Below are 28000 nucleotides of genomic sequence, written 5' to 3' on the forward strand. Positions count from 1 at the left end.
GGACTCCAGTTCCCACCATGCCGCGCAGCGGTACTGCTACGGAGGCCGGGCAGCTGCTGTGAAGATGCGCGTGAGAGGCTGAGCGGTGGGGAATGAATATAACTGGTAAATGGTGAAGTGGCACCTGGGGAGTCAGATGTGTCATCAGTCCACTGTCTGGATAGGTTGTAGCTGTGTTAGGCTAAGGACATCGGGAGATAAGGGTTTTCGAGAAATCCAGTATTTTGTATTAGGAGATAGACCAACTTAAATAGATGGAAAACTAAATTTTAGCAAGCTTTTAGCTTGAAAAACTTTTCATCAGGTGGAAGAAGCCTCTACAGGTGGTGTGTGCTCTTCCTAGATGGAATGAACAGTAAAGAAGCTAGAGGCTAGACTGGTATGAATGCAAGACAGGCAGTCAGTGAAGTTGTAAACTGAGGAGTCCATGTAGTAGATTTAGTCCATAATTTTTTGCATTCAAGGGATTGATGAAATGAGGTTCAGAGGCTCACCTGCAAAAGGTGTTTTGTAAATTCCTGTTGGCTATTTGAACAGACAAACTGGAGGGAGTGGTATTCTTATGAGAAATGTGTCCCCACAGGGCAGACAGCCATGCCCTCCACTACCACGAAATTTGCACTAAGAACACCCGTGATCTCACCTCACCCATCTCAAAAGGGCTTTCACTCAACAAAGGACACTCCTCCAGGGAGATCGATCGCACTTTTGAAAAAAGTCACCCACCCAGCTACCACATGATTTGCCACAGTACAGAAGGAAGATGCCCATGAATGGCACACCACTGGTTATGACATTACTCCTCCCTCAAACAATTGCAACCCATAGTAGAAAACCCAGCATTCAGAGCTCATCCCAGAACCACCCATCCTCACCTTCAAATAAGCACCGAACCTCACCAACTTCAGGACCAGAAGCAAGCTTCCTGCAGCCCAAAACACCCTGACTGGATACAGACCATGCCAGGACAAGAAATGTAAAACCTGTCAACACAATCTGCACCACCCCCACAATCAACCTGACAAGGGGTATTTTATACCTGAAAGTTTGCAAAGAAGAGAGTTTTTCCAACTATTTCAGTTGTCCTAATAAAAAATATTGGATTTACCCAAAGAACTTTGCCTGCTTCTGTCCAACCTATAGCCCAGATCCTGCATATTCATTTATGCTGATGTCCAGGAAAAATCAATCTGATTCCCAAGCCATGCCGCCTAGGTCTCCTTACACAGGGGAGATCTAAGTTCTCTCCCACTAGCAGACTGGGTGGAGGGCAACCCCAGATGCTTGGGTTCCCCCTGCTCTGAGAAGGGACAGGTGCACAGCAGAGTTCCCTCACAGATCCAGGCAGAAGGGGGCTATAGGATTCCTAAACCCCTGGGTTCCTTCACAGCTCTAGGACCAGGGGAGAGCCTGGGCACCTGAGCTCCCTCCCCGCTCTAGGAACAGAGGCTGGGGACAAAGCCCTGGCACTCCAGTTGAGAAATAGGGAATCTGGACACCTGGGTTCCCTCCAAGCTCCCAGAAGCAGGAGGGCGTAGGGTGCCTAGAGTCCTGGATTCACAGCAGCAGGTGCCAAGTTCCTTCCTGGCTCTGGGCCATGGGGCACCCAGACACCTGGGTTCATAGCAGCAGCAAAGAAAAGGACGGAGAGATAGGATAGATGCAGTACAAAGGTCAAAGCAGATTTATTGTGGTGAGCCCCCCGCCAGCTCACGGAGGGCCCAGCGCCGGTTATCAGCCTGCGCCTGGAGCTCGGCATACTCCTCAGCCAGGGCAGCAAAGTCGGGGCCCAGCGTCTCGTAGGCAGCCAGCAGCTCCTGTGCCTGTGCCAGTTCCTGCTCCTGCTGCTCTATGGCCACCTCCAACTCTGTCCTGCAGGGAGGGAGGGATGAGGTTTAGGAGCAGGAGGGCACACAACTGCCCCTACTTCCACACACCAAGCAGCAGCCCTACCCAATGGCTCGGTGCACTTCCACCTTCTCTGCAGGGTAGGTATCCAGCAGTATGCTCAGCTCTTCCAGCCTGCAGATGTAGACACATCCAGTGACCTCTTACCCCAGAACCACCCAGCTCCATCCCTTACCCCAAGCCCTCCTATCCCGCTGGCAAAGGTGACCTAGGACTTCTATCCTGGTGACCTCTGAATCAGGTCCCCCTCCTCCGAGTTGCTGTGGATGCAGTGACCCGTGACCCTCCTTCAACTTGCTTGCCCACCTTGCTCTGACCTCTGGTCCATCCCTGGGGAGAGAGGTGGGGGCTTGCCCAGACACCCTGGTTCTCTCCAAGCTCTGGGAAGAGGGTGGTGTGAGGAGCCCGGGTGCCTGGGATGAGCAGGGACCCCTAGTCCATCCAAGCGACCTCTAACCTCTCCCACTCAGGGCAAGGACTAGAATAACTCAAGTGACCTCTGATTCCCCACCCTGACCTGCCACTATGGGCAGAGATGCCCACCCAGTACATCTCCTCCATGACCTTCATCCCTGTCTTATGACCTCTGAACTCTCCCCTCCTAGGGGTGGAAAAAACCCAATCCCCGTGCTCTTCTGTGACCTCAGACCTGTAGCTTCACAGGGGGGGTGGCATGACCAGAGAGCCCCCAACCACTGCTGCCTACCCCATGCCCCCACCCTGGGACTGGCATAATTGCCCCCAGCCCCTCCCCCTGCTCACCGGGCCTTGAGCAACATGGCGCTGCACTTGGTCTCCAGGTACTGGGCATTGCTTTGGTCCAGCTTGGCCTGGGTACCTAAGCGATACTCTTGCGCCAGCCGGCACAGCAGACCCCGGCACTGCTCCAGCGCCTGGTGAAGGGACACAGGGCAGGGATGAGTGGCACTACAGCTTCCCCCCCAACCCTCCCTCTACCCCACGCTCACGTCCTCACCGTACCTGGCCATAAGCTGCCCGCTGCCTCTCCAGCAGGCCAACGAGGTCCCGGCACCGGCCCCGTGCCTCCCGGAGACGTCGCTGCTCAGCAGCCAGTGCCTCGGCCAGCATCCCCAGCTGGGCTGCACGCTCTGCTGCTCCTGCCCCATCTGCTAGAGACGTGTCAGTGCTGTGCACCCCTGAACCCCCCACCTTGTCACCCCTACAACCCATCCCTCACGGATCTCCCTCAACTGTCCTCCATGATCCCTTGTGCCCATCCACCTGCCTCACCTCCCCCATCCATCCCTCATGACTCCATCATCCCATCACCCTCCACCCTCTCCTAGTCCACTTTATGATTCCCCCATTCCTTCACAACCTGCCCCCCAAAGTACCTCCCACAGGTCCCCCATCCACCCCCCCACACAAACCTTCCTCACTATCCATCCCCCATGATTCCCTACCTACCCACAGCCACCTGGGATCCCCCCAATCTCCAGCCTGCCCAATTCTCCCCTCCCCCAACCATCACCACTCTTGTGGCCTCCCTCCCATCCAGGTCTCCTCCTACCCCATCCCTTGCCCCCCACCACCAGACTTCCCCTTCTCCACTTCACAGCCCCCATGCCCTATAAAGCTTCTATCAATTCAGTGCTACCCACAGGTTCCACTCACTGAGTCCCTCAAGGGCCCCTTTACCCCTCCCTGGGCAACGGACAACTCCCAGATCTCACCGCTCTCTGGCCAGTAGTAGCTGAGCAAGGCCAGTGCCCTGTGCTGCAGCCGCTCCTCCAAGTCCAGTGGGAGGCACTCCCGCAGCAGTGCCAGGTCCTGGGGGGCATAGAGGGATGCGTCCCTGATGCCTGGGTTCCTTTCCACTTGCCCCCTCCCCCCATAAGGAAGTGGGGGTTACCTGGCTTGGGGGCAGCAGCTCCTGCAGGTCAGAGACCTCCAGGCCGAGCAGGGTGGGGCTGGCGGCACAGGGTGTAGGGCCGAGGCCCACGATAAGTCTCAGCTCCCCCAACCGCAAGCACCGCTCCAGGGTCTCCAGAAACTGGGCAGTGGGGGGAAGAAGAAATGATTGAGGGGATCATAAGGGAACAGGGGAGTGCAGTGACCTTTAACCTGACCCAACACCGCCCCCCCCCCCCCCCCCACACACACACACACACACACACACACTCAGGATCCCCAAACTGGTTTCCCTCTAGGAGGTGGCATAAGTCAAGTGACCCCCCCACCCTCCAGGATTCCCCTACCTGCCTTCCCTCTGAGGGCTGATGTGAGGGGGAACAACCTTGGACCTCGAGCCCCTCTGGTCTCCACTCCCACTTCTCCCCAGGGTTGATCTCAGAGCCCTGGTCTCACCTTCCTGTCCAGGGGGGCAGAACCAGTGTCTGTCTTCAAGAGCACCTCCTGCAGGAGCCGGTGTAGGACCTCCCAGCGCAGCCAGGCTGCCCGCTGCAGCTGTAGCTCCCTCTGCACCTGCAGGGGAAGGACCCATGGGGTCAGCACCCCTAGCTTTGCCCTTATCTTGGGCTCCCCTTCCCCCACATCCAACCCCCATACCTGCTGTAGTTGGCAGGCCAGGCCAGTGCTGAGTCCACTGGCATCCATGTGCCCAGCCAGACCCTGCAGCAGGGTGGCCAAGCTAGGGTTGGCCCTCAGGTCCTCCTCTGTTACCTGACATGGGGGCAAGGAGGCACCGCTTCTGCCTGCAGGGAGGGAGACTGTGACAGACAATAAGATGAGCTCCCTGCATATCCCACCCCCCTCAGCTCCCTTCCTGGTACCTTGTTGGGGCAGCTCAGATCCCAGGTCCCCCAAGGGCCCCCAGTCAGATGCCATCATTGCTGGATACAAGCTGGGGAGCACACAGACATGGGAGCTACAGCACCATTCTAAAGCAGGGTGGGGAGCTCGTGCCATCCCTGAGCCACCCATGGGGAAGGCATGCTGTATGTCACAGCCACAGGTGGGCACAAGAAGCACTTTTTTGGGGGTCATGCCAACTAGGGGGGCTATAGTCATCCTAAAAGGGCTGGTGTGAGAAGAGGGACCTTTGACCCCTCCCCCCCACAACTCACACCAACACAAGGCCAACATCTGCCATTTCTGGGGACCCCAGGGGGTGCCCAAGAGACAGGCACCCAATTCACAGCCTCCTAAGGGGTCCCAGCAAGACTCTTGCCAGGTGCCAGCCAGCTGCAGGAGGAGATGGGGGGGAATCCAGGGGTTGCCTCCCCTGTTCCTCAACAGGCATTGGGCACCAAACTTGTGACAATTTTAGTGAACCCCCTAGCTTATGGCACACTGAGGCCACCACCCTGCAACCAGCCATGCCAACCTGTGGGCAGCCTCCCCACTCATGCCAAGCTGAAGGTGACCCCCCAGCCATCTATGCCAAGCTGATGGCAATGCAGCCCTCATAAAGCTTGCACCAAGCTGAGATCAGCCCCCAGTCACTCATGCTAACCTGTGGATGCCCCCCACTCACACCACCCCCAGAGCCTCCCCAGGTGCCCAGATGCCATCTTGGTAGCATGCCCCCCATTCACCCCTCAGCCCAGACCCCTACCAGGGCACGCACCCAAGTCGTGGTGATCCAACACAACCAGACCCAACGAGCAGACCACCCCAGCAGACTGCTAAGAGAGGAACGCAGGTGACGTTAGCGCCACTTCCCGCCTTTTTCACTCCTAGGGAAGGTGGTGGGCGGAGGAGGGGCGGGGCCGGGAAGCTCGAAGAGCCAATGGAAGAGGGGAGGGGGCGGGCTTTGGGCCGGGCAAGCAATAAGAAACCACGAAGGGACAGGAGGGACAGGGATAGAAGGGAGAAAGGGCTGGGGGCGGGCAGCCAATGGGTAATTAAGAAAGGCGGGGCTAGGGCGGAGTGGGACAGAGGCAGAAGCTAGGAGGGAAAGTGGTGGGCGGAGGAAGGGCGGGGCCGGGAAGCGCGGAGAGCCAATGGGAGAGGGGAGGGGGCGGGCAGCCAATGGGCAAACAAAAAGGCGGAGCTAGGGGAATGGGTGGACCTGGGAGAAAAGAAAGGCGGGGCTGGTAGCTCAGAGCCAATAGGAGAGCTACGGGGCGGGGCTCAGTCAGCCACGGGGTGGAGCTGGGAGGGGCGCCTTTACTCACGGCTGTGGGCTTCTGTACCATGGCGTTCACCCTGACACCTAACGATGACACCCCGCTAAGCCAGCAGTTCCCAGCAGCCCCTAGGCCCCTTGTCCCCACAAAAATGGGGGCAAGTTCCAACCCAGATGGAATCAGGGCCTGGCATGGGCATATATGCAAATCCCCAATTTGTATATGCTAAATACATCCAACCATCAAGCACAGTTAGGAGGTTACCCCTGACAGCCCCATTTACCCTCCAGAAGTGGCCAGAGCAGCCATCAGGGTACAAGTCTGGGCTAGGCATGGTTCCCATGCCCGGGGCCAAGAGCAGAACTTGGGGATCTCACAGCCCCTGTACAAAACCCAATGGCCCCACAGCCCCTCTTCCCTGCTCTCCAGGCCCCCCTCCTGGACTGTATCCCCCTCCCTCTGGCTCCCAGTGTCTGTGCACTAGGCCCCGAGATCCCCCCCCAGGGGTCTGAACTGCCAGCCCCGCCCCCTGCTCTATATCCCACTGCTCTCCCCTAGGTGGGGAGATCCCAGACATCCAGAGGCACTGGCTTCGTTTCTGTGAGATGAAAATGAGGCACAAGACAGCAATGGTGAAAAACACCTTGTATTGTGGGGGATTGCCCCTTGCACTTTGTCCACTGCCCAGCTCTCCAGCCTCCCACCACCCCAGGGAATGGGGTACCCTATACCCCATCCTCCCCAAAGCTTCCCAGTGTTTTACACCTCATCTCAAAACTCCAATGGACCTGTTTTCTCTTCGTTTGCAGGGCAGCCATCTTTCATAGGAAGTGGCCATCATGGTTGGAGGGGGTCACCCTCGTGCCGAAGGAAGAAGCTAACAGGGGGCTGAAGTTCCTGCCCCCCCCCAGAGTCCCTAGGGTGAAATTCCCCATGGGGGCCATCTTGGCTACCAAGCCGCTATCTTGGTTCACTTGTCTTCCTCATCCAGTGTGAGGGCTGTGGTGGCCAGAAGGGGCCTTCTCTGTTCACACCACCCCTTGAACCACCTTGGAGGTGTGGTGGCCATATTGGTTCCACCTCGATCTCTGATCCTGAGCTGCGGGGTCGCTAATCCCATCTCCATCGCCCATGGCAGCCATCCTGGAAATGTAGCATCCATCTTTGGTGACCCATTTTTTTTTCCACCTCGGTCATGGGTGCAGTGGGGTAAGCCGCACACTGTTTTCCATCCCCCCTTTTCCCACGCCTCTCATGGGCCCTCTTAGCTGCGTGGATGCAGGGCAGCCTTCTTGGCTCACTCATCCTTCTCCACTTTGATCTCAATGAAGGAGCTGAGGTTGGGGCAGAAGGCCTTGTTGCTCGGGGTGTAGGGAGGGGTGCCTGTGTCCCCCTCCTCCTCATGCTCTTGGAAGTGAGGGTTGTAGAGGTGAGGGGGCAGCAGCTGGACCTCAGCCGAGGGCAGCCGCTCTGAGGGTGGCCCATACACCCTATTGGCCTTAGCACCATGCTTGGAGTTGATGTCCAGGCGGTAGCAGAGCTGGGTGAGGGGAGCAGCGCGGAAGCGGGGGGGCCGTGCCACCCACACCCCCGGTTCGCTGAGGCTGTCCTCCTCATCTGACATCAGCTCCTCCGTCACCCCCTCCCACAGCCGCTGCTCCTCTGGGCCCAGCAGCCGTGCCACCCCTGAGCGGTTGGCAAAGAGCTGGGGTTGAAGGAACATAAAAGAGCCAGTCAAACTAGTTACCCCCAGAATGTCATCCCACCCCCATCACCCCTACACTCTACTGGAGTATCAAGGGCACCCCCTTACTCGGTAGCGCCGGCTCCGTAACTTCTTCTCCTCCTTCTCCTTCAACCCCTTGAAAGGGTTCAGGGAGTTGCGGTATTCCCGCCGCTTGGTGAGGAAGTAGGCCACACAAGCACCTGGGGGGGGGCAGAGAAGGGTCAAAGGTCAATGCAGGATAGAGGTGCTACCTAGTAGGCACAGAGCGGGGTCAAAGGTCAGAGTGCAAGACAGGACCTCCACCGAGTAGGCACCTAGCAGGGCACCGAGGTCAAGATGCAGCCCACCAGAGGGTTCTCACCCTTCAGCTCCTTGTCAGTGTAGTTGTGCTGACTTGTCACCAGCTCCTGCCTCAGTTTCTCCAGCAGGAATTTCACCACCGCAATGTTCCAGGAGGACTTGATGCTGGGAGAAGACATGAGGATGGAAGTCATCCCAGAGCCCCAGTCCTACCAACACACCCCCATCATCAAGTGGCTTGAGCAGGAGGCAGGGAGCAGGGACACCTGGGTTCTTTCCCAGCTCTCAGAAGGGGAATAAGGTCTAGTGGGTTAGAGCAGAGGAGTCAGAAGCCAGGACTCCCGGGTTCTCTCCCCAGCTTCGGGAAAGAGGATGGAGTCCAGTGGATTAGCCCAGGACTCCTGGGTCCACGGGAGTGACCTCACCTCTCAGAGCCGTTGAATCTCTTCTCGTTGGTGATGTGGTTGTGAACATTATGGACAAGTTTCTGTGGGGACACAGAGACTGTGGTGACAGGATCCCCTGGCACCCATGCTCCACCTCCAACTGGCCTTGGAGGCCCCAGCTTACCGAGAGCACCAGGTCCCTCTTGCGCCGGGCGTTCTTGGGCCCATTGCCCCGGCTCCGGCAAGGGGCACTGGCAAAGCCCAGTGAAAACCGGGGTTCCCCCCGGCTGGCAGCCTCAAAGGCAGCACTGTGGGGCAGCTCCTCAGAGTAGGAGGGCGAGGGTGAGGGCTCCCCCATCAGCTGGGCAGGAGGGGAGGGGGCGATGGAGTAGGTTGACACCACTGCTCGCTGTGGGGGCACATCTGAAGGAGGCAGGTCATCCAGCACCTGGGAGAAAGAGAGGGAGAGATCAGCCCTGCTGACACCACTCAACCCTGTGCTATCCCAGCCCCCCCTGCCCCAACACCAAGCAGCCCCGGAGCCAAGCTGCAGTTGGCGTGACTCCCGGTATGGATCTCTGCTGTCCTGAGCAGCTCTTTGGCAGGGAGGCAAGAGCAGCCATCAAATATGCATGATCCATCTGCCCCTGGTCAGATGAGGCCAAGGTGGAGCTTCACTTTCCCCTCACTTACCCCACTGAGACTGCCATCTGCAGGCTGCGTGGGCGAGAAAGCCAGGCGTCCAGGTGGTCCTGCTGCTGCCCCCAGCTGCCTCAACTCCTCGATCACCACTTGGACGCCATTTCGCAGGCCTTCAGCCTCCTCTTCCTCCTCCTCATCCTCCAGGAGCTCCTCAGGGGCTGGTGTGGGGCTCGCTTTGACAGCAGCAGGGGCTCCCCTCCTTAGTGCCCCCACTTCCTCCTCTAGGCGCCTCAAGGTCTCATTATTGGTCTTGGCCAAAGCCAGGGCTGCCTCGGCCAGCCCCACTGCTTTATCCACGCGCTGGTAGATGACATGGAGGAGCTGCTCCGAGTTCTGCACTGCCAGGCCATGCCCGGAGACCGTGATGGGAGTGCAGGGGGGTGGTGCGCCCCCTGAGGCCGCCTCCACCCCTGGCTCCTTCTTGCAAGTGCAGCAACAGCACTTGGCCTCGTTGGCATTAGGAGGTGAGAACAAGATGGTGGCACTGAATGACATGACAGATTGGTGGGAGAGGCGCAAAGGAGCTCCTCAGCTAATGCACCACATGTGGGCAGACCTGCAGCCCTGGGCCTGGTGTCTCCTGGGAGAGGCCTCTGAAGAGAGACGGGAGGCCATGGCACTGCCAGAAGGAAGGTGGTACTGGGGTGTTTGAGAGGGGGTTAAGGAAAGCAAGGAGCTCCAGACAACCTGCAACAAAGGGGAAAACAGGACTGCAGGGCAGGTTGCGAAGGGACTGGAGCTGGCCAGATCCATGAGATGGCTGTCATGGCAGGCCAGGGGTCAGCCTATTTGAGGGGCAGTCATGAAGCAGGGCTGGCAAGATTCAGGGCTGAATAATCCTAGGGGACAGCACAACCCAGGGGTCACCGCCATGACCCAGGCCATTGTCAAGACCTGGGTGTGACCCAGCATTGCCTGGGATGGGATAGTGGTGGGCTCCAGCAGGGCCAGAGGGGGACTGCAAGGGGCCCAGGCCAAGGTGATCTGAAGATAGGCAGTTGTGCAGTAGCAGGGGGATGGATGGGACTGGCAACAGGACATTGGCGTGACCAAGACCACATGACCATAAGGCTTGATGTGAACCCAGAGTGGGAAAGTGTGTGTGTGTGTAGGGGGGGCTGTTAGTTGTTCCATAACACAGGGGCTGTGGCTATTAGTTTCCCATGGGTTTCATAGAAGCAAAGACCTCATTTGCATATATGCTAATATACCCAAGCGCCGGGAGGCTGCTTCGTGGGGGCCCAGCGGTTAGGAACCCTTCGCTCCCCAACGTTCCATGCCGCGTGTGCAGCTCCCGCCGTGGAGGGGAGGGGCTGCGGGCGCCGCGGCCGTGTACAAAGCACCCCGCCCGCTCTCCCCCCGCGTACCCATTGGCCAGCGCCTCAGCAGCCGGGGGAAGGCGATTGGCTGGAGCGGGCTGTTGCTCAGCGGGCCCTGGAGGGAGGGGGAGGAAGGAGTGGGGCGAGAGGAGGGAGAGGCGGGGCCCCTGCCAGGGGGGACGTCGAGAGCGGGCCTTTTTCACGGCCGTCTGGCAGCCATCTTGGATGGCTGGGCTGCCTGATGAGTCAGTGACCTCCAGGCCTGGCCTATATCAGCCCCCTGCCCTGGTTCAGTCAGGAGAGGACAAACCAACAGCATCTTGCCAACCTGTAGCCTGCTTTCCATCGTGCCCTGCCAGTCCCACACTACCAATCCTTCCCCCCCCCCCAGTATGGTGGCCAGCCTTTCCAGTCACACCAATAACCAGGCCACACTAGTCTGAACACAGCCACATGTTCCCATCGCACCTGCTCCTGTACCTCAGAGGCCCTCATGCTAGCATCTGCCATGCCCATGCCAGCCTGGCCCCCTCTTAGCGCTGACCTGCCCAGGTCATGCCAAATCCACTTGTTACCACCTTCCATTGTTTCCTCTTTACAGGCCAAACACACAATGCCTCGCTGCCCCTTTACTCCTAGCAACCCTCATGCTATCCTCTGCCGTGACCACACATCCTGGCCAATCTTGCCCCTGACATCCACAGGTTATGCCAACCCTACTCCTTGTTAACACCCTCCATGATCTCCTGTTAGCAGGCACAGCAGTCCAACCATGGCCACACACTCCTGCCATACTGACCCCTTTACCCCAGCGACCCTCATGCCAACTTCCACCATGACCGTGCCATCCTGGCCCACTCTTGCCCCCAGCCTCCCAGGGTCACACCAGCCAGATCTCAGCTGCCACATCTCTCCACCATGCCACTGTGTGAGGCTTATGGAAGATACAGCCCCACTGTGGACCAGTAGGCCTGGGGGGCGGGGAGTCATCACCCCCTGCCTGACTCAGTCATTTTTCACAGGCTCCAAAATAATCCCTCCTGCTGCTAAAGACCCATGCAAGGGAGCCAGAAAAATGCAGATCCTGGCCAGGATCATTTTAACTGTTGGTCCTATGGCACTCAATCTGCCCCACCGTCATCCATCTGTCCCAACTTACCTCTCAATCCATTCCCACACATTCCTTCATCCACCCACCCACTCCACCCATCCAAGGCCTCTTCCACATACTGGTGTATCCACCCAGCCCTATCCCCCATACGCAGCCTCCCTTCCCCATGCACCCATTCATCTATCCATCCACCTACACACTTCTCTGCTAATCCCTCTATATTTCCAGATGCATCCCTTCATCCATCCACACAGGTATCCCTCTCTCACAAGACATCCCTGCTTTCTTATCTCCATGTCCCTTCCGCACTCTGTCCATCCAAATACAACCCCTGTGTGTCCACATACATTTGCATCTTCCCATCCACTCATCCCTCAGAGGGTCTCCTTCCATCTCTGTTCATCCTCATGTCCATCTGTCTTCTATCCCTCCACCACACCCACACCCCCCACGCTCCCCCCCCTTGTTGTACACGCACCCCCCAACCTCTCTGTGGCCCCAGGCAGGGCAGAACTGTGGGGGCAGGGGCAGAAGGGGCCGCCCCCCACCCCCACGCCCTGGGTAAAGGATACGGGAAGGTCGCGCGGGTGCCTCTTTGTATTCGTGTGGCCGTGTGTGCACAAGGGGGGGGGGCTAGGCCCCCGCGCTCCGCCCCACCCCCGCCCGCTCCCATTGGCCGAGGCCGTGGCACGCGGGCACACACACGCAAGCACACGCCCCAGCTGCACACGCATTCCTGAGCAGGGCCCTGCCAGGGGGCCCTGCGTCAGGCCCACACCATAGCGCAACTTCTAACCAGGCTCCAGCCAGGGCCTTCCCCCTACCCCGCATGTCCAGCAAGGCCTGTTTTTGCCCAGTGCCCCCTGCTCCTCCCGTCCCACCCAAGCCCTGCTGCCCTTGTCCCACACCTGCTCCCCCACCCTTTTAAACTCTTAACCCCCACACATCTTCCCCAGACCCCATCTGCTGCCATAGACACGCCCCCAGGCCTGCCCTAGCCACCTGCCTCCTACTCAGATACCTACCCCCCGCATCCCGCCCCCACTCAGACAACCTGCACCTACCCCCAACCTGGCTCAGAACCCCACTAAGGCCCTTCCTTCCCCACCTCCTCACCAACACCCCCCAATCTAGCCCCAGCTCCCACAGCCCCCTCCAAAGTCTGCCCCCAGAACCCCCTCCATCTTCAGACACCTCCAAGGTCTCTGCTCTTCCTGCACTAGATCAATGTCATGGTCTGCCCCCCAGATAACCCTCTCCAAGGCTCACCCCAGCTCCTAGTACGCCCCTCCAAGGCCTGCCTCCACCCCAGATGTACATCCAAACCTGCCCCTGCCCCTCCTCCTGGCCAAGGCCGCAATCCCCTCCACACACCCCTGCTCAGACCCCATACATTGGTCCTTTGTCCCACCATGGGTGGTCAATGGGACCCAGGGAGAGACCAGGGTTATTCTGCACCAGGCGCAAGCCCCCACCCAATCCCACACAGGCAAGATGGAGTGGGGAAGCTACACCCTGCTGCTCCACTGGCACTCTGAAGGTAGCTGGGAGACACCAGAGTTGCACAGGTTGGAGGGGCCTGTAGGATGGGAATGATGGAAGCCCCTTAGCCAACACCTGCCAACCGGCACGGTGCACCTGCAGCCAGGAACTGTGCCCCATGGCCAGAGCTCACTCTTGTTCCACGGACCCACCATGCCTCTTGTTGGGGCTGCGGCAGGCAGAAATGGCCCCCCCTGCACCATTGCCCTATGGCCCCCCACAGCTCCCTCATGAAAGACAGGGAACAACCAGGAATCAGGAGACAAGATTTATATGTAACCCCCATGTAACCAGTGGCACCACAGCAGGCTGCCCCCTCCCCCTCCATAACATCCCCTACCGATCTGTAGCCCCAGACCTTCCCTTAGTTGGTAAGGTATTATCCTAGTAGCCCTAATGTCCCACCCCTGTGGCCAATACATGTCACTTAATCTCACCCACACCCCATGCCATTCCTGTCACCAGTTAAACCACATCCGCTTCCACACCAAGGCTACTCCCCGTCTTGGATAAGCCATGCCCACAGTCTGTGCCCTCAGGCAGGCATGCCCTCTGTGGTGCCGCAATATTGGTCATGCAGGTCAGCCACGTTGTCGCTGGAGACACGGACCCAGCCATCCTGGCGCACGTGGTAGAGGTTGACCACGCCCCCAGAGTAGGCATCACGGTATGTGGCCTGGTAGATGGCGCGTCGGGCCAGGTTGTAGGCCTCTTCGACCGTCATGTCGGGAGCATAGCCACGGTCCATCACCCCATAGGCATACACTGAGCCTGAGCCGACAGAGAAGGCTGTGCCTGAGATGCGGTTCCCCTCACTGTCTACATAGTAGAGGCCTGTGGGAGTGGTAAAAAAGCGGGGGTGTCATTGCCCTGGATGCCACCATATCCCCGTGGGCCCTCTTGCTTTCCACAGACAGGGCCTGCCACTGGATACCTGTCATCTCACCGTGGGGGAGATCACCCCTGAGGACCTGAGGCACCAGAGAGAAAGGTGGGAAGTGAGGGTGAATATGGGAGCACCAGATCTGGGGGGGGGGGGGGGGACGGGGAAGGGGTGAACTTGGGGGTGCCAGGAGTGAATGGTTTGGCCCATTCACTGTATAGTGGCTGGCTACCAGGTTGGGTGAGAGTCCCCACCCAACATCAGCCATTTTGGGGAGGGCAGCCAGGTTTAACCTCTTATCAGATGGCTGGTGCCTGGCTACCATATTAAGTGAGGGCACAGCTTGACTCATGGACCACAGCTACCATCTTGGAGATGGATTCACTTCCTATCGAATACGTAAGGGTCATTTGTCCTATTTAGTGATAGGAGCATGTGGAACCATTTGGCTTCTGTGCCATTGGGACTAATGGGGAATAGGCAGCCATGTTAGATGAGGGAAAATAGGTGGGGGCGAGCAGCTATATTGGAAAGGAGCAATCACCCATCAGGATGGTCTGCCCAAGTAAAGATTGTGTGACATATGCTTTGCTTCCTGCGTTGGGCATGAGAGGGTTTTGACCCCAGGTGGTAGAATGGGGTGAGGAGAAGGCACCTACCAGGCCCCCGCTTGTCCCAGCCGCAGATCATGGTGCCCATACTGAGCCCCATGCCCTTGTACTGGTAGACCATGTTAGCCAGAAGCTTGGAGGCAGCTGCCACCGAGATGCGCTCCTTGTTGCGGAGCTCATAGATGCGGCACTGTCGGGCCAGCAGACGCTCCCAGAAGCTGCAGTCAGCTGCACCACCTGCCATGGTGCCCAGCAGGTATGCGTTGATCTCAATCACCTTCTTCACCGTTTGTGAGGCCACGTACGAGCCAGCTGTGGCCCGCGAGTCCACAGCCACCACCACACCATGCTGGAACTGGAAGGGAACACAGATCATGTTAGAAGCAGCCTCAAAATGCAGCAGCCTCAGCCAGGCAGCCAGCCAACGGACCCTGGGCCAAGATGGCTGCTCAGACTGTGACACCAATTTCAGCTAATGGGCAGGCCCACAGATGTCAGGTCAAGGTGGCATCTCTTCCCAGTCTGGGAAGCTAAGGGACACCACCCATGATGGCTTCCCACCACCTGTACAAGAGACCGACCTCAGCCAGTCAGACACAACAATGGATGCCATACAAGACAGCTGCAATGCTAAAATATGTTACCCAGCATGGCCACCCAGAACGTGACAGAGACACCAAACTCAGCCAGAGACGCAGACCAGTGGACACAGGGCCAAAACAGCTGCCCAAGCCCTTGAGACAACAATTATGGCCCAGGGATTGCCAATTCAAGATGGTTACTCACACCACTTAGCAGTGATGCCAACCTCAGCCAGTGGGACAGACTAATAGACTGGGGCCAAGATGGACGACCAGGCTGAGGCATGAGTGATGCTAACCTCAACAGATCGGGGCCAAAGCAGCTGTCCACCCCTCAGTCCTGTCCTGCCCCACTGATTCCCTGAAGGGTTCCCTCATGACCCTGCTCCCCTGTGGACGAGGGTCTCCCCTCCCCCACCTTGAAGCCCAGCGTGGTGGTCCCGTGCAGCAGCTCGATCCCGGCATCTTCTGCGGCAGGCGGCCCGCAGGCGGCGGTGGCCAGGCCGGGCGGGCCCAGGGGCTCGCGGGGCGCCGGCACATGGATATCGCAGGCACCGCCGAGCCCGAAGAAGCCGGCCCGGTTGACGGGCAGCTCCGGCTGCAGCAGGCTGGCCAGCGCCATCTTGGGTGAGGGCGCCGGGCAGGGGGGGGCGGGGCTTCATCTCGCGTCATATGCGCCGGCCGCCACGTTGGGTGAGGGCCGAGCATGACTCGGCGGCCTCGAGACAGCCATTGTTGTGGGCAGCCGGGCTTCACTATCTACCGGGGGCTTTGAGGCCGGTCGCCATCTTACGTCAGGGCACAGCGTGCGGCTGGGGACGTGGTGGCCATATTGGTGACGGCAGAGAAGCACATATGGGTCAGTCGCCATATTTAGTATTGGCAGTGCTTTGTCGCTTCTTTCCCGTTAACATGAGCGGGGTTTGAACGGGCCATGTATACTGAGGGAGGAGGCAACTGTCCATGGGCACCGGGCCTCCATCTTTAGTAAGGGCAGGGTGCTGCTCCTCCCCTCGCAGTGAGTGCCCCATCGCCCTCTGGTGGGGAAGGTGAGAGAGTGCACGAGCCCCCACCCTGCTTTGTACGTGTGCAAAGCCTGTGTCATATACAACATTCCTCACATGCCAGCAAACGCCCTCACCTTGTAAAGCCCCTCACACACAGGCAAAGTCTCTCACACGTGTAAAGCCCCTCACATCCATGCAAAGCCCCTCGCACATGGTGTTCAAGCTTGCTTCAGTCTCCCCTTCACTCAGCCCTCCCTCATGTGAGTGTGTAACACACCTCACACATGCTGCCCGGCTGGTGTGAGCTCAGTGCAAAGAAGTTCCAGGGACTTTGGGGTCCATCCCCTCCTGCTACTTTGTGAATGTGCAGAGGCTTGTGAGATGGGTCTATGTGACACCCCTGGGCATCAGCACCTCCCTCCAGCAGGGTGCTAGGTACAGCCGCCTCACCTGTGCAAATTTCCCCCCTGCAAAAAATATGCAAGGGCCCCTTGTTCTCTGGGCTAGCTTCCCACCTGGCAGTGGTGCCAATCAGCCCCTGAGGTTGACACTTACCTTGTACACAGGGCACTGCGCTGCACTGTGTGCAGGCTTTACACATGGAAAAGCATCTCCCCCACAGTGCATGTCCATGACCAGCAGTTGTGCAAGGAGCCCAGTGACTGTGTGTAAGGAACTAGGCAATTCTGCAAGAGGCCAAGCAGGCTGAGCAGTGCTTGAAGGAGCCAAGCAGTCCTTTGAGGGACCCCAGCAGTCGTGCAAGGGACCTAGAAGCCATGCAATGAACTAGGCATTTGTGAGGAACCCAGCAGCTGTGCGAGGGGGTGAGCAATTGTGCAAGGAGCCTGGCAATCATGAAAGCAGCCCATGGGGTAAGCACTTGTGTAAGGAGCCCAGCAGTTATGGAATGGGCTACGGCATTCCTTTGAGACTCCTGGCAGCTGTGTGAGGGGGTGAGCAACTGTACAAGGAGCCCAGCAGCCATGCAAAGGGATGAGCATCATGCCAAGAGCCCACCAGTCATACGAGGAACTTGGCCCACCCATTCAGTGGGCTCAGGCATTTCTTCCAGGAGCCTGACACTTGTGCTAGGGTGGGGGCAATCATGTCAGGAGCCTGGCATCCATGCAAGGAGGTGAGCAGCCATACAAGGAGCCTAACAGTTGTGCAAGGAGCCTGGCACCTGTGCAAGGGGGTGAGTAATAGTGCTAGGAGCCCAGCAGCCACGCAAGGGGTCTGTGTACTCCCAAGGACCTGCTCTCAGCCCCGCTTCCCTTTCCCCTCCCCTGCCGCTTGGGGACGCGGCGTTGGGGCCTCGGCGAGTGCTGAAGGGTAACAGGTGCTGACACAGCCGCGTCCCTTGTGGTAAGGGAGGGGAGGAGCCATTCCTGTCTTATATGTCCCTTCTGTCCCCTCCCCACCCCATAGCCATGGCCCTTCAGGAGGTGGCAAGTACGCGGCCCCGCTCTCCGCCAGTGCCATGGCCCCCTCGGGCCCCCAGAGCACTGCAGGGCCCACCCTGCCCCCTGCCCCATGGCACCACCACGCTGGCTTTCTGCTGCCACCATGGAGTAGTGGCAGCCGCCGACAGCCGGGCCTCATGCAGCGGCTACGTGGCCAGCCCGAATGCCCGCAAGCTGCACCCAATCAGCACCCACCTGGTGGCCACGGCTTCTGGCACCTCGGCAGACATCAGGGCCTGGCTGCGGGGGCTGAGCTGCCAACTGGCCCTGCGGCGCCACAGCAATGGGCGGGAGCCCCGTGTGGCTGAGGCAGCAGTCATCCTGGCGGGCACACTGTGGCGTCGCCGGGGCGAGGGCCTGAGCCTGGGAGCTGCTTTGTGTGGCTGGGACCAGGGTGGCCCAGCCCTGTGGTATGTGGCGGATGATGGCACGCGGCTGCCCATGGCGGCTGTGGCCGTGGGCTCGGGCTCACCCTATGCCTATGGGGTGCTGGATGGGGCATACCGTGAGGACCTGGCACTTGGCCCTGCTGTGGCACTGGCCCGGCGTGCTGTGGCCCAGGCTGCACGGCGTGACGCCTACTCTGGTGGCACTGTGGATGTGGTGCATGTGGGGCCCTGTGGCTGGCGCTGGGTGGCCCATGCTGACCTGGCCCACCTGGCTTGGGGGCCAGGGATGCCTGAGGAACAGGAAGAAGAGAAGGAGGAAGGGACCGGCGATCAGAGCAGCGGGACAGGGACAAGCGGCACATAGAACTGAGCGCCAGCATGGACCAGTAGAAACCAGTATAGGCCAGCATTGAGCATAATTAACCAGCTTGGACCAATATAAATCAGCACAGAGCATGACTAACAAGCATGGACCAACAGAAACCAGTATAATTCAGCATGGAGCAGAACTAATCAACTTGGCCAGTACAGCCCAGCACAGAGCATGACTAACCAGCTTGGACCAATATAAACCAGTATAATTCAGCATGGATAACCAGCATGGACTGGTACAAACCAATATAGCCAGCAAGGAGCACTACTAACCGTAACTGTCTTAGTAATTAGCTTGGACTAGCAAAAAAACAGTATAACTCATCACGAAGTGTGACTAACCAACCTGGACCAGTATAATCTAGAACAGAGGACTAATTATCTCCATGGACCAGTACAAACCAGCATGGAGTATTGCTGACCAGTGTGGTCCTGTATAATCCAGCAGATAACATCAGCAGCCCAAGGTATCCAGTACAAACCAGTACAATCCAGTATGGAGCATGACTCACCAGCCTGTACCAGTACAAACCAGCAACTTACAGCACAGAGAATAACTAACCCCCTGAGACCAGTATAACCAGTGTGGAATGTCACCAGCTTCAACCAGCAAGAACCAATTTATCCAACATGGGATGTCACTGACCATCTTGGACAAGTACAAACCAGTATAATCCAGAATTCACCCTTACTGACCCACTTGGACTACTATAAACCAACAGAGAATTTTAACAACCAACTTGGACCAGTGTAAACCAGTACACACCAGTATGGAGAATCACTAACCAGCAGGGGCCAGGAAAAACCAGTAAGTACCAGTATGGAGCAGCAGTAACCAGTGTGTGCCAGTACAAATCATTGCACACCAGCGTGGAACATTGCTAACCAGCATGGACCAGTGCAATCCAGTACACACTGGCAGAGAAGTTTACAAGCCAACATGAACGAGTGCAGCCCAGCACCATCGCTAGATCTCAGCAGGCCACCCATGTCCCCCCTCATTGTCATTCCCGAGGCACCTTGGCCTGGTGGGGGGGAGCCAGGTCCCGCCTCTTTTCATTTGCATATAAATTACATTGGGAACAAAGACACCTCAGCCGGAAAAGTCATTACTGCCCTATCCACCCACCCCAAGGAACCCAGACATCCAGGGCTACCTGCCTCCCCAGATCCCACTTCTCTGCTGGAACTGAGGGGAGACCCCAGGAGTCCAGGCTCCCAGTCTCCCCAGCTCTAACCCACCCTGCTCCCAGGGCAGGTGTCCAGGCTCCCAGCACCCCCAGGCCCCACTGCCCTCCTAGTGCCCCGCCAAACCCCACCTCCCCTCTCCTCTCCAAGAACTGGGAGAGAAACCAGGAGTCTGGGCTCCCAGGGCCCATCACTTTCCCACTCCCCTCCTAGAGTGGGGAGACAGCCCAGGTGTCTGGGCGCTGAGCTCCTCAGCCCCCACCCCCTTCCCAGAGCAGGAGAGAACCTAGGCGTCCAGGCCCTGATTTACAAAATAAAGTGTTTATTACGAAATTATAACATGGTTCCGCCCCCCGCCCCCATGGATGGGAAGTCTCACCCCTTCTGGCCCCTCCCCCTACCCCCTGGGTCTGTTGGGGGAGGAGCAGAACCTGGAAAGGGGCATGACCTGTTTGGTGGAGCAGGGCCTGGATAGGGGGATGGCCCATGTGGCCAGGCCAGGAGGCAGAGCAGAGATTTCGGGTGCCTCGCTTCTCTCAGGTGATCTGTGCAAATGTGGCCAGGGAGGGGGCGTGGCCAGCAGGGCATGGCCTGTCCCATGTGGTCTGTGGGGGAGGTGTGGCCTGGGGGGTGGGACCTGGTGGCAGTATACCTTATGAGGGAGGAGCTTGGCCTGGGTGGGGGGCATGGCCTCAGTGAATGACAAGCTGTGGGGGGTCGGGGGTCTGTGGCATAGCTGTGGCTGTTTGGTGCAACCCTGGCCTGATAGGTGCAATCAGGAGATGGGTGGGACCTGTTGGATGTGGTCAGGTGATGCTGTGGCCTGGTTGAGTGTAGTCAGGTGGCATACTGACTGGCTTGGCCAGAAAATGTGTGTGGCCTTAGGAGCGCAGCCTTCAAGATAATGGATGTGGTACACTTCAGGTGACCAGATAGTAGGTGACCACATGGCCTTGTGGGCGTGCCCTGCCATGTGTGGCCTGATGGGCATGGCCTGCCAGATGTGGCCAGACAATGGGTGTGGCTTTATGTGCATGGCCTCTCCGGAGTAGCCAGGCAATGGGCATGTCCCAGTGGCTACAGCCTGCTCCCTGTGGGCAGATGCTGAACATGGCCCAGTGGACATGCCCTATTCAGTGTGGTCAGGCAGTGGGTGTGGCCTGAGGGGCATGGCCCATCTGGTGGGCCAGAGGATGGGCGTGGCCTGTCAATGGGCGTGGCCTTTAGGCATGGTCAGACAGTGCACGTGGCCTGGTGGGCGTGGCCTGTCTGAGGTGGCCAGGCAATGGGCGTGGCCTGACAGATGCAGTCAGACAATGGGCATGGCCTGTCTGAGGTGGCCAGACGATGGACATGACCTGGCAGTGGGCATGACCTGCTTGGTGTGGTCAGACGCTGGGTGTGGCCTGGCCCGTGGTGACCATTAGGGGCGGGCGCCCCCCTCATGGCTGCTGTAGAGTTCGGCCAGGGTGCGGAAGAGCGGCCCCCAGTCATCATCGGGATCATCGCCAGGGCCGCGGGCAGGGTCGTCACCAGGACTGTCGCCACAGGCCGAGCCCAGAGGGCTGAGGCTGCCACAGGGCGAGCCAGCACCCTCGTAGCCATATACCTGGATCGAGTCATAGGGTGGTGCCCAGGGGTCCGCATCCACCACACCCAGCCGCGCTGCCAGTGCCCCAGCCACATGGCGGGGGGCCGGACCAGGCCGAGGAGCAGGTGCGGGGCCGGGGGCTCGTGGCCGCACATCGCGCCGGCCCCCTGGCGGGTGCTGCAGGGCTGCCATATCGAAGGCTTCGGTGTCCTCCTCACCTCCACCTTCGTCATCATAGCTGATGATGTTCTCACGCACGTCCTCATCCTCTGGCACTGCCCGTGCCCCCGGCTTGCGCCGCCGCAGTGCCCCAAACAGCCCCACCAGGCCTGGGAGGGTGGGGCAGGGCGGGGCAGGACGGCAGCATCAGCACTGGCCATGTCCCCTCACAGGGCCCACTCCCACAGCACTGGCCCCACCCCCTTCATGTCTCCAGCCCGAGAGCAGTGGCCTTGCCCTAGCTCAAGCCATGTCCCCAACTTCCATAGCACTGATTCTGCCCCCTCTGATCTGCAAGCACCACGTCTGTCCAGGCCCCATCCCCCACTCAGGCCTCACCTCCTTCTGTCATGGCCCACCCCCTTGTGTCATCCCCAGCCCCACACCTCAAACCACAGCTCCCGCCCATACTCTGCCCTGCCCTGCCCTGCACTTAGGTCCCCCCTCCTCCTGGCAGTAGGTCTTCCCACAGACTGGCCCCACCCTCTTGTGCTGCCCCCAGCCCCTGCCCCAATGCACTGTCCCAGCCCGGTGGGCACTCACCCAGCAGTGCAGTGGCGGCAGCAAGGATGGCCAACAGGGCGGCGGTGCTGAGGCCAGGGGCAGCAGGTGTAGGGGGGGCGCAGGCACGGGGGAGCCCCCGGCAGCGGCACACACGCAGGGTGAGGGTGACTGAGCTCGTGTGGGGGGGGTGGCCACCGTCCGCCAGCTCCAGCCGCACCAGCAGGGGCCCCGACCCTGTGCGCCATAGGCCCCGTGCGCCCAGCACTAGCGCTGCCGTCCCATCTGCAGGGCGGAGACATGCACACTGTGAGCAGGTAGGGCCATGGGGTATGGCACAGGGGCATCAGGGGGCGGGGCCTCACCCCTGTTGTCCCGCACAGTGATGTCAGTGGAGCTGGGTACTGCCCGGATGGACACTCGCGTGGCCCCATCCTCATCTGGGTCCAGCGCACGGATGGTCTGGATCAGCTGCAGGAGGGAGGGGGAGTGGGAGAGGGTGAACCCAGGTGTCCGAGCTCCCCCTGCAGCCCCTGCATGGGACCCAGGCATCCAAGCCATCCCCTGGGGCAGACCTGTCCAGGCGCAGTGCTGGCACACACGAAGGGCTCATAGTTCGGGGCCAACTGCGGTGCGTTGTCATTCACGTCCAGAGCCTCGATGGCCACGGGCACTGGGGAGGCCTGCAACGGGCTGTCTGAGAGCAAGAGATGGGCACGGGCACGCCAGGCACACACCACCATTTGTCAGGCAAGTGCAAGGGACACACAACATGCCAGGCACATGCCACATACAAAGCACACCCACGTGTCACCACACATCAGACACACATGTAGTGACACACCAGGCACATGCCAGACACACAGCACATGTAATGATATGCCATCCATGTATAGCCACACATGCCGATATACAGCAGGCCAGTGCCCGTGATGGGCACCCAGGAGTGACATGTAGTCAACATACCACCCACCCCAGAGGTCCGCCAGTCCACGCATGGCCATGCCAACCACCAGGGGAACCAACATGGGTAGCACAGACCGGCCACCAAACATGACAGCAACATGGGATGAACATGCCAGTGTCGCAGACACCAGTGACAGGCAAAGAACATCATCACAATGAACATTCATAAACAGCATGGGATCAACACAGGACAAACACGTCCCCCAACAGGCAATGGACACACCATTACAACACCAACATGCAATAAACATGCCACCCACACACACAGGATGTATCAACAGCACACCGACAGGCAATGAGCATGCCACCCACCCACAATGGCCATACCAGCAGGCCCACAGCATGCAGTGAACATGCCACCAACAGCCAGACATGCCATCACCATGCAACAAACATGGCACCCACACACACACACCCAGACATGTCACCGACATTCAACATTCAATGTACACACCACACATGTGAGTGCATACCATGGACAGGCCACCACCGAGTGCATCATCCACCCACCACCATAATACAATGGCCACAACATGCCACCAACACACAACAGACACGCCACCAACACGCAGACATGGAAAGGGGAGGAAGGGCCGGTGAATATGGTGCCACCAAGTCAATGGGCCATGCCAGCCCCACTAGCCTTGCCCCACCTTGCCAGCCCCGTCCACTCCTCCCCAGCCCTGCCCCCTCTCTTCCTCTGCTTTGCGAGCTCTGCCCCCCATCAGCCTGACCCCTCTAGCCTGGTTTGCCCCCAGCCCTTGGTCCCTCCCCTCCCCTTTCCATCCCACTCCTTCCATCCCCAACCCTGCCCCTTTGTCCCTGCCCCCCCAGCCCCAGCCTTACCGAGCTGTGCAGCCAGCACAGTGAGGTTATGCCAGGCGCGCGCCTCACGGTCCAGCCCCCGCGCTGTGCGGATGGCACCATCCTGGGGGCCAATGTGGAAGAAGCCGTCGGGGTCCGAGTGTGGTGCGATTGAGTAGCTGCCCAGGGAGGAGGGGAGGAGTGGCAAGTGGTCCATGTCTGCTCCATGGTCCCCACCTGCCCCCTGGATTCCCCCATGCCCCCCACACTCCACATTCCTGCCTCACAGCCCCCCCCCCATGGCTCTAATGCCCCCCTCCAGCCAAGCAGTTACCGGATGGGGCTGCCAGGAACATCGGGGTCGGCAGCGCTGACCTGGCCCACCAAGGCGCCAGGGGGGCTGTCCTCAGGCAGGGCCAGGCGATAGGCTGGGCGGGCAAAGGCAGGTGGCTCGTCGGCATCTTCCACAGCCACACGCACTGTGGCCACATCCTTGAAAGGGCCGTGGCGCAGGTGCTGTGGGTCTAGCTGTGTGTTGCTGGCCTCCACCCGGAAGCTGTAGGAACGACGTGTCTCGAAGTCCAGGGGCTGCGGGACATGGGAGTCAGCCAGGGAGGGAGGGGACCCAGGCATCCGGGAGCAAAAGAGGGCCCAGGAATCCTGGGGCAGGGAAGGGTACTCAGGTGTCCAGGGACAGGGGGAACTCAGGAGTCAGGGGACAGGATAGAGATGCAGGTATCCAGGGTCAAATACAAGGGGAAAACGAACTCAGGCATCTGGGCAGCAGTGGGGATGGGAGCTATGTGGGTCCCTGGCATTCAGGCAGGGCTGGGGGTGGTATTTGCAGGACCCCAGTGGCCAGGTGGGGCTGGGGGCACCTGTGTGAGGGTGAGGACGCCATCCTGGCCACGGGCATCAGTGCGGATGGTGAAGGGCCCGGCAGCACCACCATCCAGCAGCCGATAGCTGAGCTGTGCATTGGGGCCCTCGTCAGGGTCCAGCGCCCGCACCCGCCCCACAGTTGCCCCCGGCACTGTCGTCTCAGGCACCAAGAACTCGTATGAGCCTGTAAAGTGGGGAGACATGGGTCAGGAACACCTGAGACCCTGACCCATAGTTTCATAGTTTCAACCAAATCCCACCCCAGAGTCCAAAGCCCTGCCCAATCCCCCAGCCCTGTCCCTGGACCCCAACAACCTTCGTGACCACCCCTGGGGCTGGGTACTCACTCTGTGGGAACCTAGGTGGATTATCGTTGACATCACTAAGGGTGACAGTGACGGTAACGCTCCCTGAGAGCCCACCCGCATGGCCGCCCATGTCCTTGGCCTGGATGACCACGCGCAGCTCGGGCTGGGCCTCCCGGTCCATGTTGGGCACGGCCGTGCGCACCACACCTGCAGGGTGGCGGGGGAGGGATAAACAGGCAATGAGCCAGGGGAGGTTGCAGGGACTGAGTGATGGATGGATGGATGGATGGAGCAAGCAATGGATGGATGGATGGATGTAAGGGAAGAGGGAGAAATGTATGCTGAGGATGAGTGGATGGCCCCTTACCCTGAGGAGAGAATGGGCACATTGTCGGCCCATCACACATGCCTGGCCTGCCCATCCATGAAGATGCTGGGGGCTGTCAAACCACCTGGAGTGACACATCAGACATAGGCGTGACACGCCAAAGCATCACCCATTCATGGCCACAACCACAGCCACCTACCCTACATGCAACAGCTGGTGACAAGAGGATGGATGGATCGATGGGATGGAGTGAGCACTGGTTAGGTGGACAGAGTGATGGACAGGGGGTGGGTGAATGGGTGGGTGCAATGGGCACTGTTTGGATGGACATTACTGATGTAGGCTGGACAGATGAACACCTGGAGGCTGCGAGCAGGTGGGGGTTGGGGGGACCCTGAGCTCATCAGCAACCCCTTGGGGAGGGGAGCCTCCCTGATGGGTACCCTGTGAGGCTCCCAGTCTGTGGCCCCCGCCCCCTGTTCCCAGCCCTTCCCTGCTTCCCCGCACCAGTCTGGGGGTCCACAGAGAAGAAGGGCAGCCCCTCAACCACTGTGTAGACCAGCTTGGCACTGTTCCCGTAGGTGGGATCATCGGCATCGTGCGCCGTCACCTGGATCACTGAAGTCCCTGCGGGAGAGGGGTGGCCATGAGGAGCTGTTCACCTCCCTTGTGGCAGTGCCCATGGGGGTAAGCAGGGAGCTGTAGATGGGGCCGGGGGAATGGGTGCAGGGCACTCACCCACATTGCTCATCTCGGGCACAGTGGCATGGTAGGGCCCCTGGGGGAAGACGGGCGGGTTGTCGTTGATGTCCTGCACTTTGATGATGAACTCAGAGGGTGGCTCGAGGGGGCGGCCGGAGGCACGGTCCAGGGCCTGGGCCAGCAGTGTGTACTGCGCCTTTTCCTCCCGGTCCAGCGTCTTGGTCACGTGGATGTTACCCGTGTGCTCGTCAATGACAAAGACAGTGCCGGCGCCCTCCCCCGACAGTACATACTTGATGCGGTTTTCACCCCGATCTGCGTCTGTGTGCAGCTGTGAGGGACCCCCACCATGGCTGGGACCCGGGCATCCAGGATGCAGCCCCCGCCCCAGTGTCCACCCAAGCATCTGGGTGCCCAGTTTCCCTGCTCTCACCCAGCAGCTTCCAGTCACCTCCCACAATGGGGAGAGAACCCAGATGTCTGGGCTCCCAGCCACACTGCTGTCCCCCGAGAGCCCTGCACCCAGCTCACCCTGCCGATGAGGACAGGCTCAGGGCCAGCGTACTCCTCAATGACGAAGAACTGGTTCCAAACCCAGCTGCGACGGGCGCGGGGCAGGGGGTGCTCAGCCCCCCAGGGTGATGCCAGCCGGCCAGCACAGCCCCAGCCACCCAGCCAGGCTAGCAGCAGCCCCAGCAACCCGGCCATGGCGTCCTCACAGCTTGGCTTGGCTCGGCACTGCCCCGGGGCCCTGCAGGGCCGTGCTGCCCATGGGCCCTGACGGCTACCCCATGGGCCACCTGCAGAGAGCAGGCGTCAGCAGCAGGATGGCCCCTCTGGTGCCCACCTGCACCTGGCAGGCACCATGTGCCCAGCTGCCCAGCCATCCATGCCTCCATCTGTCAATCCTTTCATCCACTTGCCTTCCACCCATCCATTTTCTCTTGAATTTCACCATCCACCCACCTCTCTCTCCATCCTTCTCTGCCTGCCTTTGAACCCATCTGTGATCCCTATTTCCCCATCCATCCATCCCCATAGCCTCCATCCATCCACCCATCCCCATAAACCCCATTCACCCATCCCCTAATTCTCAATCCAGCCCTACATCTACCCCTACATGCCCCCTCCATCTCCCCATGTACGTCCATCTCCACACTTCCCTCCTCCATAAGAACCCTTCATCCATTCCACCAGCCTCATCTTCCCTTTTTCCCTGCAATCCCTCCATCCATCCACTGCCCCCTGGCTGGAGGCTTCTCCACCATCTGTCTGCAGAACCATCCATCCCCACCACCCCGACGCACCCACCCACCCTTGCCATCCCCAGACACCTTCCATCTGTCTGCCCACATGCCTGTCCATCCATCCAACTCTACATGCCCCGTGCATCTGTCTGCCCGTTCATCCAGCCCCCCCAGCTGGAGACCTCTCCACCACCAGTCTGCTCCTCTATCCAGCTCCCCTTGCCTCATAGGCACCCTCCAGCCCTCACCCACACGTCCCTGGTCTGCCCGCCTGTCTCCACCCCATCTGTCTGTCCCCCCCACCCCACGCCCCATCTCTAAGAGGATTTGGGGGGATTAGTGTCTCAGACCCACGGGAAGGAGAAAAACCAACAGGCTGAGCCCAGTGGTTCAGGGGGGTGGGGAACGGGACGGGACACGACGTGACCCACCAGTGACATGAACCAGAGGGTCTCAGCAGGACGGGGCCCTGTGGGCTGGCAGTGAGGGGCAGCGCAGGGTTGGGGGGGTCGAGGGGGCTGCAGGGCGGGAGCGAGGGGCAGGGGGGATAGGGGTCAGGAGTGAGGGGCACCACAGGGGCAGGGGGGCTGCGGGTCGGTGGCGAGGGGCACCGCAGCCGCCCCCCGGGGCCGCGTGAGCGCAACCGCGGAGGAGCCGCCGCTTCCCGGGGCCAGACGGAGCCGCGACCTGCCCGGCCGCGCGATGGCCGCGCCGGCGGGCGGGCGGGCGCGGGGGGACGGGGCTCACCTGGGCCGGTCCCGCGGCGGCGCTGGCGGCGGCGGCAGCGACGCGGCGGCGGCTGGAGGGAGCCGGGTCCTTCTGCAGCGACGGGCGCCCCCCGCCCCTCCCGCCGCCGCTTCCGCGCCCCCTCCTGCCGCGGGGGGGGGATGCGGATGAGGGCAGCAGCCCCCC

General features: G+C 59.9%; 4 protein-coding genes and 1 pseudogene across 12 annotated transcripts; 1 reads left to right on the forward strand and 4 right to left on the reverse strand.

Moving 5' to 3' along the window:
- Window positions 1–1661: 1661 nt before the first annotated feature.
- Window positions 1662–5605, reverse strand: HAUS4 (HAUS augmin like complex subunit 4). 5 transcript variants are annotated; one of them, XM_090051843.1, is made up of 10 exons: window positions 5459–5597; window positions 4662–4732; window positions 4438–4583; window positions 4237–4353; window positions 3782–3922; window positions 3603–3699; window positions 2890–3035; window positions 2671–2801; window positions 1954–2022; window positions 1662–1872 (listed from the first exon to the last, which is right to left on the reverse strand). In XM_090051843.1, the coding sequence occupies exons 2-10, from the start codon at window positions 4717–4719 to the stop codon at window positions 1686–1688; spliced, it is 1092 nt and encodes a 363-aa protein (XP_089907969.1). In that variant the 5' UTR covers window positions 4720–4732; window positions 5459–5597; the 3' UTR covers window positions 1662–1685. The 5 variants fall into 5 exon arrangements, with proteins under 5 accessions (XP_089907969.1, XP_089907970.1, XP_089907971.1 ...); XM_090051844.1 differs by having other exon boundaries at window positions 5447–5465; XM_090051845.1 differs by lacking the exon at window positions 4662–4732 and having other exon boundaries at window positions 4438–4598; window positions 5459–5605.
- Window positions 5606–6540: 935 nt separating this feature from the next.
- On the reverse strand, window positions 6541–12323 carry C6H14orf93 (chromosome 6 C14orf93 homolog). Of its 4 annotated transcripts, none has more exons than XM_090054419.1 (7): window positions 12077–12323; window positions 9066–9713; window positions 8557–8820; window positions 8412–8473; window positions 8048–8151; window positions 7774–7886; window positions 6541–7665 (listed from the first exon to the last, which is right to left on the reverse strand). In XM_090054419.1, the coding sequence occupies exons 2-7, from the start codon at window positions 9567–9569 to the stop codon at window positions 7258–7260; spliced, it is 1455 nt and encodes a 484-aa protein (XP_089910545.1). In that variant the 5' UTR covers window positions 9570–9713; window positions 12077–12323; the 3' UTR covers window positions 6541–7257. The 4 variants fall into 4 exon arrangements, with proteins under 4 accessions (XP_089910545.1, XP_089910546.1, XP_089910547.1 ...); XM_090054420.1 differs by lacking the exon at window positions 12077–12323 and adding an exon at window positions 10286–11924 and having other exon boundaries at window positions 9066–9761; XM_090054421.1 differs by lacking the exon at window positions 12077–12323 and adding an exon at window positions 11852–11889 and having other exon boundaries at window positions 9066–9761.
- Window positions 12324–13301: 978 nt separating this feature from the next.
- PSMB5 (proteasome 20S subunit beta 5) lies at window positions 13302–15777 on the reverse strand. Its single transcript, XM_090054448.1, has 3 exons — window positions 15540–15777; window positions 14589–14895; window positions 13302–13880 (listed from the first exon to the last, which is right to left on the reverse strand). The coding sequence occupies exons 1-3, from the start codon at window positions 15741–15743 to the stop codon at window positions 13582–13584; spliced, it is 810 nt and encodes a 269-aa protein (XP_089910574.1). The 5' UTR covers window positions 15744–15777; the 3' UTR covers window positions 13302–13581.
- A 1781-nt stretch (window positions 15778–17558) lies between these two features.
- LOC149862424 (proteasome subunit beta type-5 pseudogene) lies at window positions 17559–19584 on the forward strand (annotated as a pseudogene).
- Window positions 19585–19846: 262 nt separating this feature from the next.
- CDH24 (cadherin 24) lies at window positions 19847–27994 on the reverse strand. 2 transcript variants are annotated; one of them, XM_090055369.1, is made up of 12 exons: window positions 27836–27994; window positions 26373–26641; window positions 25878–26172; window positions 25647–25757; window positions 24851–25018; window positions 24500–24687; window positions 23956–24209; window positions 23664–23800; window positions 22427–22548; window positions 22217–22322; window positions 21894–22136; window positions 19847–21460 (listed from the first exon to the last, which is right to left on the reverse strand). In XM_090055369.1, the coding sequence occupies exons 2-12, from the start codon at window positions 26547–26549 to the stop codon at window positions 20964–20966; spliced, it is 2298 nt and encodes a 765-aa protein (XP_089911495.1). In that variant the 5' UTR covers window positions 26550–26641; window positions 27836–27994; the 3' UTR covers window positions 19847–20963. The 2 variants fall into 2 exon arrangements, with proteins under 2 accessions (XP_089911495.1, XP_089911494.1); XM_090055368.1 differs by having other exon boundaries at window positions 25647–25766; window positions 27836–27991.
- Window positions 27995–28000: the final 6 nt, after the last annotated feature.

The sequence above is a fragment of the Crocodylus siamensis genome, chromosome 6 (genome assembly GCF_052110815.1).
Source record: "Crocodylus siamensis isolate JL-2025a chromosome 6, ASM5211081v1, whole genome shotgun sequence".
NCBI lineage: Eukaryota > Metazoa > Chordata > Crocodylia > Crocodylidae > Crocodylus > Crocodylus siamensis.

Bases quoted from the DNA above. Each gene is read 5' to 3' on its own strand.
- HAUS4 (XM_090051842.1), bottom strand. From the start codon at position 4,974: ATGTTGGCCTTGTGTTGGTGTGAGTTGTGGGGGGGAGGGGTCAAAGGT. The intron at 4,354-4,437 runs GTATGGGGGTTG...CTTCCCCTGCAG, and splicing joins TGGCCTGCCAACTACAGCAG to GTGCAGAGGGAGCTACAGCT. The intron at 3,923-4,236 runs GTGAGACCAGGG...CCCACTGCCCAG, and splicing joins CTGCCCCCCTGGACAGGAAG to TTTCTGGAGACCCTGGAGCG.
- C6H14orf93 (XM_090054419.1), bottom strand. From the start codon at position 9,569: ATGTCATTCAGTGCCACCATCTTGTTCTCACCTCCTAATGCCAACGAG. The intron at 8,152-8,411 runs GTGAGGTCACTC...GTCTTCTCCCAG, and splicing joins AGATTCAACGGCTCTGAGAG to CATCAAGTCCTCCTGGAACA. The intron at 7,887-8,047 runs GTGAGAACCCTC...GCCCCCCCCCAG, and splicing joins CACTGACAAGGAGCTGAAGG to GTGCTTGTGTGGCCTACTTC.
- PSMB5 (XM_090054448.1), bottom strand. From the start codon at position 15,743: ATGGCGCTGGCCAGCCTGCTGCAGCCGGAGCTGCCCGTCAACCGGGCC. The intron at 14,896-15,539 runs GTGGGGGAGGGG...GTTCCCTTCCAG, and splicing joins CCACCACGCTGGGCTTCAAG to TTCCAGCATGGTGTGGTGGT. The intron at 13,881-14,588 runs GTAGGTGCCTTC...CCACTCCCACAG, and splicing joins CTGGGACAAGCGGGGGCCTG to GCCTCTACTATGTAGACAGT.
- CDH24 (XM_090055368.1), bottom strand. From the start codon at position 26,549: ATGGCCGGGTTGCTGGGGCTGCTGCTAGCCTGGCTGGGTGGCTGGGGC. The intron at 26,173-26,372 runs GTGAGCTGGGTG...GGTCCCTCACAG, and splicing joins AGCCTGTCCTCATCGGCAGG to CTGCACACAGACGCAGATCG. The intron at 24,688-24,850 runs GTGAGTACCCAG...CCCACTTTACAG, and splicing joins TCCACCTAGGTTCCCACAGA to GCTCATACGAGTTCTTGGTG.